This window comes from Engraulis encrasicolus, chromosome 4 (genome assembly GCF_034702125.1).
Source record: "Engraulis encrasicolus isolate BLACKSEA-1 chromosome 4, IST_EnEncr_1.0, whole genome shotgun sequence".
In the NCBI taxonomy this organism is placed as follows: Eukaryota; Metazoa; Chordata; class Actinopteri; order Clupeiformes; family Engraulidae; genus Engraulis; species Engraulis encrasicolus.
Genome location: NC_085860.1, coordinates 56,224,069 through 56,238,883, shown reverse-complemented (window position 1 = coordinate 56,238,883; position 14,815 = coordinate 56,224,069). Strand labels below are relative to the sequence as shown.

Sequence of the window (14,815 nt, the reverse complement as noted above, 5' to 3'; positions counted from 1 at the left end):
GCTGGCTGAAAGGCCTGATAAGAACGAACCGGAAGAGACAGCCCAGGTCTAGACCAAACCAGGTCTGATGTATATGCAGGTGGTCCTAGCTGATCCCTTGAGGGGGTCGGTACAGTACTGACTCAACGACACCCCGAGACTGATACCAAGGGGCGGTCCTAGGGGGCGGTCCTAGGGGCGGTCCTAGGGGGCGGTCCGACTAGCAGCTACCATGAGGGGATGAGAGTACTCCGAAACTCCGGCCCCCAAAGGCATCAAGGAAATCACCATTTAGCGTTATTGACATGTTCTATTCATGCTATTACCACACTAATGCAATAATATCGTCGCATTAGCATTTTTCACAGCAGTTATAAGTGTTTTATTGCTGCTTACGCACTGTTGTTTTTTCATCGGGGGCAGGGACGCGTTTGGGGATGGGGGTTGCTGTAGGGGGCGTCGCCCTGGGCGCCAGTCATTGTAGGATCGCCACTGCTTTTTTTGGAAAAAAGGTTCGCACACTTTGGATTTTTTCTTCTTTAAGTTATTTTTTCTTCTTTTTATTCATCCATTCATTGGCAATGACGTTTCGACCTCTCGGTCTTCCTCAGATTCACTAACAAACACAGGCTTGACACATTATCTACAATAATGTGTTCAGCACTGTTCAGGGATTGTGCACAAGTAACTCTCTACAAAGGATTGCTACTGCTGACACCTGAGACCGAGACCGCTCCCTCTACTGCTGTCCACCCTGCCCTCCCCTCTGATTAGGTGTTAACACTGATTGATTATTGCTGATTATAATTCAATCAGGGGGTTGGAGAGAGGGATATGTGTATTGATGGGTAAAAGTCTGTTACTTTCTGTCAGGAGTGTTAGAAAGTAAATATTTACAAAGAGTTTAAGATTATTTGGGACGTGTTGGAGGGTGAGCGAGGCAGCCAGCTCAGCTGATCTTGGTGATCTCAGGGTTGGTCTCTCTCTCTCTCTCTCCCTCACGGTGTTCGCATGGGAGGCATCCACTCACACACAAGTGTCTTGGATGACATAATAATGCAATCATGCCTGCTTAGGTACTGAAGTAAGGCCTCGGGCATCAGCAGGGACTTGGAGGAAAACACAGGAAGGAAGGAAGGAAGGAATGGAAGGAAGCGAGGGAGGAAGGGAGGTAAAGTCAATCAGGAAATCTTGTCAAATTTTAACCAATTGTGTGCTGAGTTGAGTTGAGACTTTTCACTTTCTACTTGGGGAAAGCCAGTCATTAAACCTTCGATGGAACACAAGGTCACTGTATACCTCTTATTTTATATGTTCAGTTCTCCCAGTGTTTTGAATAAGGAGCTACAAGACTATGTTTGTAAAATGCTCTGATGGGCCCCTGGGCCAGACAACAAGAAAGACAACTGAAGTAGTTGAAGTGTTGGGTGTACGTCCAATAAAAGTAAATGGAAGAAGTAGGAAGAAATACCTCACTATCTTGCTTATTCTCATCACTAAAAAGTTTAAAGCACTGTTTCCATACACTGTCAGTCTTTCCCACACCATCTACTTTATTTGTAACCCCAGCAATGCAATTTCTTTCTCACTGACAGTATAGGTCTGGATGATGCAATCGAGGAGATGCCCGTATTCCTCCAACACCCTGGGGGGACTTTCCAAACAGCTATTTTCTAATCTGCTTTAGAGAAAAAGGGCCAAGTCAAAGCCCTTTCCCAGTGTGTAGACAAAAAATTACAGAGCAATGGCTGAAATAAGATCTGAATTCATTGCGTTTCATTCATCCCAGAATTGGCCATAAAAACCAAATGTACGTAACTGGCTGCAGACAAACCAAACGTAATTTGCAAATGTAATTACACCAATTCAAGCCAATTCAAGAGCTATTAAATCAAGAGCAGCAGGTCAAGGGATACTCTTTCAGGGCACCAGAGGAGGTGCTGTAAGCCCAGGATAGGTATTGACAGAAAAGATACTCCATCCTGCAGTAGGCTGGAAGAGATTCGAATCTTTCTCAATGGGATGGGGGATAAAGTAAGAATAAAATAGAATGACAGAATAAAAGTGTTTTAACAACAAGCGTTAAAGAGATTACTCAGACTGAAATGCATCAAAGGACAGTTTTTTGGATGATTGGGAGTATAAAGGATTAGTTGACTTCAGGATCACATCAATCAGGTATGAGGCAAAAACAGACCTGCAAAACATTTCACTCTGGATAGTGCCTTTAAGGAACTATACATCAGGATATGCACAAATACACTTTTAGTTTGCGTAATTATATCTATGCTCAGGACCGGAACTATACCTGATTCAGGACTAAAACATTATCTATATTCAGTTAATACTTTCATCTACTTAATTTCCTCTCAACTGATATCTCCAAGAAAACACATGACTAATGAATCCATTGTAAATGATAAGAAAGCTGTTCATGCTGCTTTCTACTGAAAATCATTAGTCAATAAACCTGAGCAATGGCAGTTCTCCTAAACTCCGTTGTAAACAGATTCCATTGCAACAGTTGGGGACAACACAAGAACATTTACGGTACTTGTTAAACTCAGTCTGAACCAAATTGCCTCGAGTCTGTGCTTCAGAACCTCGACTTGATTGCCAGTTCTATTGCACTTTCCGGCAGTGGACATCAGTAATTTGACGGCCAAAATAGCACAAGGCATCAAATGCATATTGGTATTTTGTTTGCTTGTGTTTTCTTGAGTGTGAAAGTGGTGAGTTTGGTAGAAGATTAGTGAGCCATAAGTGTTTTCAACACACACCACAAAACAATAACGCCTCTCCATACAAGTCAAAGTCACACACAGGAGAGAAACACACATACTCTACTCTACAATAAAAAAGTCAATATGTGTGTTATAAATCCTTATTGTATAAGGTATTGTATAGAAAAGGATTACATGTTTAATACTGCTTAGTTACTGAGGAGTTACTGTTTGATTATTTGGCATTGAGGAAAAGGAATCTACAGCTTGTCAGGTGATGGAGTGAACATAGACCACGTTACCTGTGAAGACTAACCACTAGGCTGAAATGACACAAAAGACAAAAGAGAAAACATTGTAGGGCAAGGTTGTGTGCTATGAACCAGTATACAGTAAGAACTATGTAGAGATATACACGTACATAATGTCTGCCATTGCTTCTGTAACCTCTTCCTTTTACCCCGACATACACATGCCACAAGTTAGGAGTGGGTGAACTTAATAGGCAACCAAAATCCTGCAGCAGATATCTACACAATCACAAACACAGTACACACTTACACAAAGTACACACACATGTGTGTTATGAGGAAGGAAGGAACTCACCGTGACAAATATCAGTTAGTCATAAACACTCATAAACACACACGCACACGCACACACACACACACACACACACACACACACACACACACACACACACACACACACACACACACACACACACACACACACACACACACACACACACACACACACACACACACACACACACACACGCACACACATCCAGTAGACAGGTGATGTGAGGCTGTCAGTTTGGCACTGAGAACAGACATTTTAAAAGCCATGCTGAGAGAGATAGTGGCCTATTTATTGCCCATCTCTCCCCTAAGATTGAAAGCAACTGTCAGACCAGTGAACTACACCTCTTGGCTAGCATGGCATAGCACCCCACCACCTCGCCTCAGTGAAGAGCACTGTACTGCTGTACAAAATTACTACAGATTTTGCCAAAATTGAGTTCTCATACTGAAAATTGTCTTCATAACACATAAATGATGTGACAAAGAATAATGGTCCAAATGTTTCCCGCTTCAGATGTATTGCTATGCCAAATTTGCAGTAACTACAATATCCAACCTGATGATAAAACTTTGAAGTCATAAGTGCCAACGTTGGTGTAGCTACTGCACTTTGCCATTGTAGGGCAATGTGGTCTTCCCTTTCTTTGCTATATTTAGTAAACAAAGTACCTGTTTAAAACCCAGTGTGTCATTTCTGTAGTTCATTTCCAAAATGTATCCTGCAAAATGTATTACTTTGAAACATTGTTGGGCTTATTGCCTTTCTTATGACAGACTGACATGAAAAACTTGGTAAAGAGAGATAGGGAAGGATCGGCACATAATTTCGGGTCGGACTGGAACGCGGGTCCCCAGATTTATGGTACGGCTCCTTAGCCCACTGAGTCACAGTGCCCCTGAAGGTGCTGGAAGTTCTATTACTCGGATGGCCTTGCACACCACCATATGACATTAGTAACAGTCCTTACAATCAACTGTTTGCTGATCCCGGGGGTTGACACATCTGCAAGTGAGCTGCATATCTATGGCGCCCCTTCCTTCGGCCATGTTGATTATTTACCTTCTGGCCAGCGAGCTCCTCCCGGAGCCGCGTCTGCTCCTCCTGCATCCTGGACAGCTCCTCCTGCTGGCTCTGGAGGCGTAACTGCAGCTCCGAGCTCTGCTTGCTGCCGTTGCACTCCACCTGTGAGGGCGACAGGTCGGCACTGCCGCTGCGGCCGGACCCGGAGCTGCCTCGCACTGAGCCCAGCAGCCCGTCCCGCAGGAAGGGACGCTTCATACGACCCCCCGTGCTCCGGAAGTCAAACGTGAACGCCGAGCCGATGGAATCTTTGTGGGCAGGGGAGGGGGGAAGAAGGAGAAACAGGAAGTGAGGGACAGACTGTCAGATCATGGGGGAGAGAAGTTAAGTTAAGTTAAGTTAAGTTAAGTTAAGTTAAGTTAAGTTAAGTTAAGTTAAGTTAAGTTGCCTGTCCTGTCTTGCACTTTGTCAGTCTGTAAAATGCCAGTCCTGTGTATGTCCATGTCTTGGCATGGTATAGAGAGAGAAATGTAATAATTAATAAATGTTTAATTTTCCTTGTATGACTTGTGCATATGAAAAAAGTGACAATAAAAGCTGACTTGACGTAAGTGCATAGAATTGGGTGTCAGCGAGAGATGGAGGTGGAGTACATGCTAATATTGATTGAAGTCCTGCAACTCATCGCATAAACATAGACATACACACACAAATGTGCACACGCACGCACGCAGGCACGCACGCAGGCACGCACGCACGCTCACACGCACGCGCGCACACACGCACGCACACACGCACACACATACGCGCGCAAACACACACGCGCGCACACGCACACGCACACGCACACACACTTAGAGCAACAACATACAGCTGCGCTGGGGGTCCTCACGTCTGTGGAAGTGCGAGGAGGGGCTGTCCCTCCGCGACGGCTCTGTGCTGCTGGGTGGTCCGGCTCCGCCTCCGTGGTGCTCCTTGGCTGCTGGGTGGGTCGGGTGGTCCAGCATCTCCCAGTCCTCAGCGCTGCCGGAGGAGCCGATGCTGCTGGCGCCGGTGGCGGTGGCCTGCTGTTGGGAGGCCGTGTAGAAGACGCTCCGCCTGTTCTCACCGCCGCGCTGCCGCAGGTGGGACATGGAGTTCCTGACGGACGGAGGAGAGCAAATGGGGAAAACATGAACACCTACTGTGGGAACATCACGGCAGAGAGAGAGAGAGAGAGAGAGAGAGAGAGAGAGAGAGAGACAGAGACAGAGACAGAGAGAGGGACACGGAGAGGGAGAGAGAGAGAGAGAGAGAGAGAGATAGACAGAGAGATACAGAGAGACAGAGAGAGATAAGTGCCTGTTCTCACTGACTTGCTGATGCTGCAAACATCAAATCATAAATTAACTACATGTATGCACAGAGTGAGAACGATAGAGAGAGAGAGAGAGAGAGAGAGAGAGAGAGAGAGAGAGAGAGAGAGAGAGAGAGAGAGAGAGAGAGAGAGCGAAAGAGAGAGAGGGAGAGAGAGCGAGAGAGAGAGAGAGAGAGAGAGAGAAAGAGAGAGAGAGAGAGAGAGAGAGAGAGAGAGAAAGAGAGAGAGAGAGATGGAGAGAGAGAGAGAGAGAGAGAGAGAGAGATGGAGAGAGAGAGAGAGAGAGAGAGAGAGAGAGAGAGAGAGAGAGAGAGATGGAGAGAGAGAGAGAGAGAGATGGAGAGAGAGATTGAGATTTTAAAAAGTTCTTTATTCACAATAAGGTTGTTTTACAATCACCCCATGGCAGATAGCCAGGGTCAAGCAATACATATAATCAGCAAATAGATTAATCTACAGGAAATAGCTGAAGTGCAGTTCCTCATTCAGTACAGAGCACAAAGCATTTTTGTAACACCACCTTGCTTCAAATGTTTCCAAATCATTCATGAGTTTAAAAAAACGAAAATCAACAAGGACCCTTGACTTAACCAGTGAAGGAAATACATCTGAAAGCTCAGTTCCAGGTATTTCCTCCACTCTGTTCCTCCTGGGTAACATAAATTGCCATCTTGGCTTCACCCAGAATGAAATTGATCAGTCGGCATACATTTTGTTTACGCTTTACATACCTAAACCCAAGAATAAAGGTCTCTGCAGAGAATTCTTCATTGCAATGATCGAAAAACTGCTCCAAGCTAGCAAACAGTGGTCGCAATCGTGTACATTGTAAAAAAGCATGAAATACTGACTCCCTCTGGTAACAGAAGGGACACTCCTGGCCAACAGTTGGATTTAAAACAGAGACAAAAGTATTCACAGCAATAGCCCCATGAAGAATTCTCCACTGCAAATCACCCAGTTTCTTAGGTAATGGTGGTTTATAAAGTGCTCTCCACTCAGGCTTTACATTGACACTTAACTTTAGAACATTGCGCCAGGGTGTGTCAACTCTACTTGCGAGACATTTTTTGTTTAAAACCTTAACACACGCATTGTACAACTGTTTCCCCGACGCACCACTCAAAGTAAGGCCAGGTAGGTTAGGCTTAGAGCATGACCCACTACTCTCGTCAAGTATGGGCGAAAGACTTAAGTCAGGAAACTCATCAAATTCATCTGGATGAGCCACTCCTGCACTGTAGTCCTTGAGTAGCTTTGACTCTTCTGCAGTGCAGCTAGTGCGCCACTTATCCAGTAGCTTTGAGGCCACACGCGTGCATCTCAGTCCCATAGAGTCCGCAAAGCTCCTCACATCTTTGAACTCAGCTCCTGCCCGGATAACTACATCCTTCAAAGTCACAATCTTGGAATCGAGGAGCCTCCTCTGAAAAGTGGGAAAGTCCGATAAGGATACGTCCATCCTCGCACCCCCCACCACCGGCTGTTGTAGCAGCCAGTGTAAGGAGTTGGTTTGCTTCTGCCCTTGTATGTGGAACAAGCCCCATATTTTTAGAGTGGTACGATAAAATGGAGGCATTTTAGAACAGTCAACCCTCTGCGGCACAGTTAAAAACAGTGACTTATCTAGCCCCAACCCTGCACAAGTTCTTAAAACAGTACAGCTGAGAAGTTTCCAAGCCACAACAGTAGGCCCAGTCAGGAGCTTTTTCACAAATTGCAATCTGAACGCTGCAGTCCTACTATGAAAATTAATGAGACCATGCCCACCCTCATCTTTTGGTAGAAACAAAATAGGTTGTGGTACCCAGTGGTAGTTATCCCAAAAGAAATTTACAACTACAGATTGCAATTTGTTTAAGAGATCAGGTGGAGGGTCCACACAGGCCAGACGGTGCCAACAAGGATGATGCCACCAAGTTATTTATGATGAGGACCCGTCCCCTGTAAGACATCTTTGGCAATAACCATTTCCATTTCTCCAGACGCCCATTCACACTTTCAGCCATCCCCTCCCAGTTTTTCTGCATAACAATGTCATTCCCCAAGAAGACACCCAAATATTTAAAACCATCTTTTTTCCAACATAACCCATCTGGGAGTGTTGGAGCCCCATCTGCCCATTGACCCAGCAATAGAGCCTCACTTTTGGCCCAATTAACTCTGGCCGAGGAAACAGTATTAAAATCCTTGAGAATTTTAATGGTCACCTCTATGTCCCTGTCCCCTCTCAACCATCAAAACCAAGTCATCAGCGTAGGCAGACAGCCGTATGGGGTTAATGAACTCAGGTAAAACCACACCACTTAATGCCCCCCTTAGCTTATTTAAAAGAGGCTCTATTGCTAAGGAATACAGCATACCAGACAGTGAGCAACCCTGGCGTATCCCCCTACCAACCTTGAAGGGAGCACTTAAACCACCATTAATTTTCAGTATACTCTCCACATCATTGTACAGAACCCTGATCATGTTTACAAAGCTTTCGCTGAATCCAAAAGCAAGTAACGTGTCCCATAGGTACTTAAACTCCACGAGATCAAAGGCCTTAGTCTGATCTAAAGACACCAACCCCAGGTCGATCCCCAAATGTTTAGAAACATGTATCATGTCACGGATTAATGATACATTGTCAAATATTGATCTACCGGGAACGCAGTAACTTTGGTCCGGATGGATAACCTGGTCCATTACTTTGGACAGTCTACTGGCCAAAACTTTAGACAATAATTTAAAATCACTACACAGGAGTGACACAGGCCTCCAGCAGCGGATATCGGTGAGGTCACCTTTTTTAGGGAGAAGTGTGAGGACCGCCCGGCGCGACAGCTCACCGGTAAGCGCCCCCTAGTGACACTATCACTGAGCACAGCAAGCAGATCCTCTCCTATCTCCGACCAGAAAGCACTTATAAAAGTCAACTGGGATGCCATCCAGGCCAGGAGCCTTTCCGCATTCCATCCCCTGAAGAGCTTTCTCAAGCTCCCCAAGTGTCAGGACGGCATCAAGCTCGGGAATGGACTCGACTGCAACCTGAGGCAAATTACTCAGAAAAAGGCCATCAGACCCCCCATCCTTGAGTTCACTCCTGTATAGATCTTGGTAGAATTGTGTAGCTCTTTTGCGAATTTCAACATCATCTGTCAATAGAGCTCCAGATTGAGATTTTAATGCATGAATAAATCTTTTCTGGCCATTTTTCTTTTCTAGACTAAAAAAGTATTTAGACGGGACATCCATCTGCTCTACACCCCGAAACCTTGAACGGACCAAAGCACCCTTGGCACTAATTCCCAGCAGCTCAGTTAACGCATTCTTCTTTTTTAGCCAGATCATTAATTTCATCTTCATTCCCAGTAGAGAAAGCCAGCATCTGAATTTCTTTTAGTTCCTTCTCCAAAATATCTATAGACTGGGCTCTGTCTCTTGTGATGTTTTGAGTGTACTGTTTACAAAGTTGCTGAATTTGTATTTTACCAACATCCCACCATTGTTGTAATGAGACAAAAGAACTCTTGCTTCCCTTAAAATCTGCCCAAAAAGTTTTAAAAACCTCCTTGAAATGTTTGTCATGGACGAGGGATGAATTAAAGTGCCAATAAGCACTTTTAGGCTTGACATCTTTCAAAGTGACACTACAATACAATAGCCAATGGTCAGAAAACCCCACAGGAACGATTACACAATTTCTAAAAATATTCAAATGATGTTTGTAACAATAAAATCTATCAAGCCTAACCATGGAAATCATGTTGCTATGAGTATGTGTCCAGGTATACTGCCTTTGTTCTCTGTGAATGGTTCGCCATACATCACTTAAATCATGTGTGTGAATGCATTGAATAAGTGTTCTACGTGACAGCATGTGTGGTTCTGAATGGTTTCTGTCAATATCACTTTCTGTACAATTGTAGTCCCCACCAACAAAAAGATATTCATCACTGCTACACCCAGCTATCAGGGTGGATAACTGACTCAGAAAACCCACCCTCTCTGACGCGTTAGTAGGAGCATATACACAAATTATATTTAACACATGATTCTCAAAAAGTGCTCTAACTTTAAGTAGTCTTCCTGGAATTACTTCCAACAACTCATAGGAAATTGGCATAAAATTATTTGCAAATAATATAGCAACACCACCGCTAACAGAAGTATTATGACTTAGCAGAGAGAGCCCGGCCCATTCTAAACCCCATTCTGCAGCGTTAACCAAGTCACTATGCGTCTCTTGCAGGAGAGCGACGTCGAGGCGCTTCACCTTTAACAGTTCATAAAGCTCTGCTCTTTTAAGTGGGTCTCTTGCCCCGTTCACATTCAAGGAAGCAATGCGAACCTCACCCATGAAGAGCAAAATTAAAAGGAAAAGAAACATAAACATAATGTTTTCAAATAGGCTCGTTTCCATCTTCATCAGTGCCATACAGCTGATTATGCACCTTTGTAATAATCTTGCGCAACCGGTGATATTCTCGTCTGTTAACCAGACCATCTGCTATGAACAATTTTGCTTTGGTCAAAAACTGCTCAACATCCGGAAAATACTGTTCAATTTGGACGTTTTTAGCATGCTTAGTTCGGGCTAGGAAGTTTTTCACGTCTTCTACAGTGTACACTTGGGAAGTAAAACCACTCGTGGGAATACTACAGTTAATGCTGCAGTCCGAGTCAAATTCGCTTTCTGTTTCCGTTTCAACTTCCCTGGCTGCACTTCTTAATTTTGCAGATTTACTGGTCACCTTGGCCGTTTTATTTTTTATTTCATTTAGAGGTGGGCTCCGCCTCCTCTTCTGTCTATTTTTAGGCACTTTAAAAATTGGGGATACTTCCTCTGCTTCCATTTGAGAACCTTCGTCCTCAGCATCATTGTCATCCGACTTATCCCCCTTATCCTCAGCCACGCAATCAGCTGGTGCAACTGTGCTTTGTGCTGGCTCCGTCGGAGCACTGCCCTCCTCAACCAAACCCGCGGGTGAGCTTTGAGGAGGGGAGGCCTCCGGCGGTGGCACCGTACCTTCCCCATTTTCATGACCCCTCTCCGTGTTAGTATTAGCGGCAGTAGAAGCATTCGAGGCAGTAGGATTCCCCTCTGCCTCCTCAGAAGGGGCACCCTCCCTCCCCACACCTCCGGTAGTGGAATCATCTCTTCTTTCAGGACATACCCTCACTAAATGACCATTTTGACCGCATCCAAAACACTTCATCACGCTAGACGAGACATAAATAGGATAGACGAATCCATCCACAGTCACATTCAGCGTCAAGTCAAGATCCTCACGACTATTGTTTAACGTCATATAGACAAAACGTCTGAAGGACACGACATGTTTCAATTGTGCGGAGTTAGTGGAAATTGCGATCTTCCTAATGGGCGAAATTAACTTTCCGTAACGGGACAGAGTTTTTGTGAGAAACTCATCTTTGACAAAGGGGGGCACATTAGATATGATCACTTTTTTTGATGGTGTCGATAAGGGGAAAACAGAGGTGAATATGTCATTGATAACCACACCCTTCTCCACAATGGAGTTTGCGAGCTCCACAGTTTCCAAAAACAAAACTACCGCACTATTCATCCGAGCGGCAGAGAGTATTTTATCGTGACCAACCACCTCTCCCACTGCTAAACTGCAATCATGAACACTTGCGCTGGAGTTAATCTTGACCCCATGGCGCCGAGTCAGAGATTCAAACACTTCTCTACCTGAGGCCGCCATCCTGCCTGTACGGCAGGGCGCCCCGGTGCGAGAAATCACTCCACAAAACCGCGAAACCCACGAACCACTAAACAACACCACTCAACGCGTAAGTAAAGTAGTAAACATGGCAAAGAAAGAAAAATAGAAAAGATAGAAAAGGATCAGAGACCCTGGCACAGCGGCCGCTCTCAGCACTCGCTCTCACACACACACACACAAGCTCCACCCACACCGCGCAGACGCAGAGAGAGAGAGAGAGAGAGAGAGAGAGAGAGAGAGAGAGAGAGAGAGATGGAGAGAGAGAGAGAGAGAGAGAGAGAGAGAGATGGAGAGAGAGAGAGAGAGAGAGATGGAGAGAGAGAGAGAGAGAGAGAGAGAGAGAGAGAGAGAGAGAGAGAGAGAGAGAGAGAGAGAGAGAGAGAGAGAGAGAGAGATGGAGAGAGAGAGAGAGAGAGATGGAGAGAGAGAAGGAGAGAGAGAGAGAGAGAGAGAGAGAGAGAGGAGGAGAGAGAGAGAGAGAGAGAGAGAGAGAGAGAGAGAGAGAGAGAGAGAGAGAGAGAGAGAGAGAGAGAGAGAGAGAGAGATGGAGAGAGAGAGAGAGGCCTGTTCTCGTTGATGCAGCCGGTGGACAAGGACTTCCTGTGAGGAGGTCAAGAGGAAGTCAGAGGTGTGAGGAGTGTTAAGGTGTTGTGAAATCATGTTAACCCATCTTGAGGAGTGTTAAGGTGTTGTGAAATCATGTTAACCCATCTCTCAATGCTAACCATCAGTTCACAATACACAGCCCCAGTTTACTAAGTATGAAAAGCTGCAATCAGCAATATAGGAGTCCATTAAAATCAGTCAGGAGGAGTTAAATATCATCTGAGTGCATGTCATCTTGCATATAGAGTAGTAGCCACTGGTGATGTGTTATTAGAATTACTCTGAGCTGATGCTTTTATCCAAAGCGACTTACATATTTTGCTTATTTGAAGCACAGGGTATTGGTTACAGTCCCTGGAGCAGTGTGGGGTTAGGTGCCTTGGTACAGGGTATTGGTTACAGTCCCTGGAGCAGTGTGGGGTTAGGTGCCTTGCTCAAGGGCACCTCAGCCATGGAGTGAGATAGGGAGTGGAAGGGTGGGATTTGAACCTGCAACCCTCTGATCTGAAGCCCATCTCCTTAACCACTGGGCCACGGGTACCGTGTTTCCTTGAGAGGACCATGCAAGGCCAATCTCCATTGGTCACCCACTCAATCACACCTTGGAGAGCTCATAGAAGTCGCATCATATGAGCAAAAAATAAGTGGCTATTGCTACATGAATAACTAACACATGTAGACCAGGGCTTGACACTGGCACCTGTCAACCGGCCAAATGCTGGTAAAACTTGGCTGTGGCTAGTAAAAATTACAGTGCCACTAGCCAATGTGGCAGGTACCTTATTCAACGGTATGACACATCAGAATAGCATTTATTCTGCATTTTACGCCTTGTGTATCAATTGTTTCTATTTACGTTCAAGAAAAAGCTCAGTTCCTCAGTTATTATTTGTTTGATTTATTGCCATTTAGAAAGCTATGCACTCATCTGATTGCTTTAACACCTCATCTTCTGAGGTTAGATGAACAGCGTCATGATAAAGAAAAAAACAATATCACATTTGTGGCTAGTAGAATAGCTGGATGGCTAGTTACTCAGGAAAACCACTAGCCACATGGCAGGCAAGCGGAAAAGTTAGTGTCAAGCCCTGATGTAGACAATAAGCTGTTGTGATGTACGACGTACTGTGTGACTGACTGAAGACTTCACAGAGTCATGTCTGAAAAGGCGTCCCTTATTGCCGTAACATGCCACACTGAAAAAGGCGTCCCTTATTGCCGTAACATGCCACACTGCAGACCAACCCCTGTCTGGCCTGTGGCTGTGCTGCTGGCATGGGTATCAGGAAGTGTCAACATTATTTTTCAGTGCCCCATCATGCAGTGAGTGACCACATGGTTTTACTTTTTTTACAGCCCAGGCTACACTGGATGTACTGTACTGTACTGTACGCTACAGTAAGTTACATTGTTAATACACCACAAGGCCAACAGCTAATGTTACCCCATTTTTACCGCATGCTTGTTGGATGAGTGTGCAAGCATCAGAAGGCTGCAGCGGGCATGAAGCCCATCTTATAACTTTTGCAAAGATAAAAAAGCAGAGTGCATAATTACAACACGGCTGCAGCACACAGAATGGAGCATCAAATAAGAAAGACAGTGGAGAATAAAAGAGTAAAAAGACAGCAACAGAGAAAGAGCCGAAAAAACAAGAATTAAAAAAAGGAGAAGATTTCAAAACAGGATGCCGTAATTGGACACCTGGGTTAACAGCAGATACCAAAAGAGGAAGTAGGACCTGGATATTCTAAACTCTGCCACATCATGACTACAGTAGAACATCACACCTGCTCTCATAAAACAACCCTCGCCCAAACCGACACACTTCTAATCCACCAAATTAATAAATGTTTAATAAATTAATAAATGTTTTAAATGGATTAATAAATCTTACTGTACCCTACTACTCAGCTAATGGTTCAGACACATGCGTTTTCACAATGTAACACAAGTAACCTTGTTTTTTTAAGGAACATCAAACCTGTCAAGGGACAAAAGATGGAAATTAGCCTCATGGCTACAATCTTGTGTATTTAGCATTTTTGTTTAAATGCTGGTAATATAGGCAGTCCCTCTTTAAAGAAATAAACTTGTAAAACTTGTATGTTAATCTCTAGCCCATTACAAAGGGTGCTGGAGGTGTTTGCTAGCTTAAGTTTTTCAATACTTGAGAACAAATGTGCCTTGCCGTTCACCATCTACAGTCAAAGCTCATGACATACCTGCTGGCCTCAACCACAATTGGCTAGTAATGCAATAACAAAATGAAACAGAAACTCGCAATATTTAGCAATTTTGCTTACTTGTCCAGTCGATTTAAGATCTAATTGACTTTCCGTGGCCCTTGAATTGAAATGAGTTTAACACCCCTGACCTAATTGTTTCCATTTCGTCCACTTTGGCTGTGGCAACGATAAAAGGCAATGTATAGTAGTAGTAGAGTAGAGTAGAGTAACTTTATTAATCCCCAGGGGGAAATTCAGGTATCCAGTAGCTTACATAAATACACAAATACACAAATGCCCACATGGACATTTCAAGACACAAATAACACAGGAATAGTCAGGGAGGGGAAAATAAAAATAAAGATAGTTAAGATAAAGAATGTGAAAAAGTAATATGTAAGAATGTGAATGTATAATATGTATAATAACAACAGAGTTGTTCCACAATAAAAGCGGCTCACCCCTTCAAACATGGCTGTTATGGCAGTGTAGTTGAAGGTGAAGATTGTGCACATCCCAGGAAATGTGCATGTTTTCATGTTTTCTGCACTGAAGGGTAACAGAACTTTGAAAAAG

The 14,815-nt window shown here is 44.3% G+C and overlaps 1 protein-coding gene across 1 annotated transcript in view; it reads right to left on the bottom strand.

Moving 5' to 3' along the window:
- The window catches only part of tbc1d2b (TBC1 domain family, member 2B), a 57,372-nt gene that overhangs the window by 14,788 nt on the left and 27,769 nt on the right, over window positions 1-14,815 (bottom strand). The window contains exons 4-5 of the mRNA XM_063197907.1: window positions 5,182-5,450; window positions 4,350-4,618 (exon numbers count right to left, since the gene is read on the bottom strand). Of these exons, the coding sequence (XP_063053977.1) occupies window positions 4,350-4,618; window positions 5,182-5,450 (538 nt within the window). The remainder of the gene's footprint in view (window positions 1-4,349; window positions 4,619-5,181; window positions 5,451-14,815) is intronic.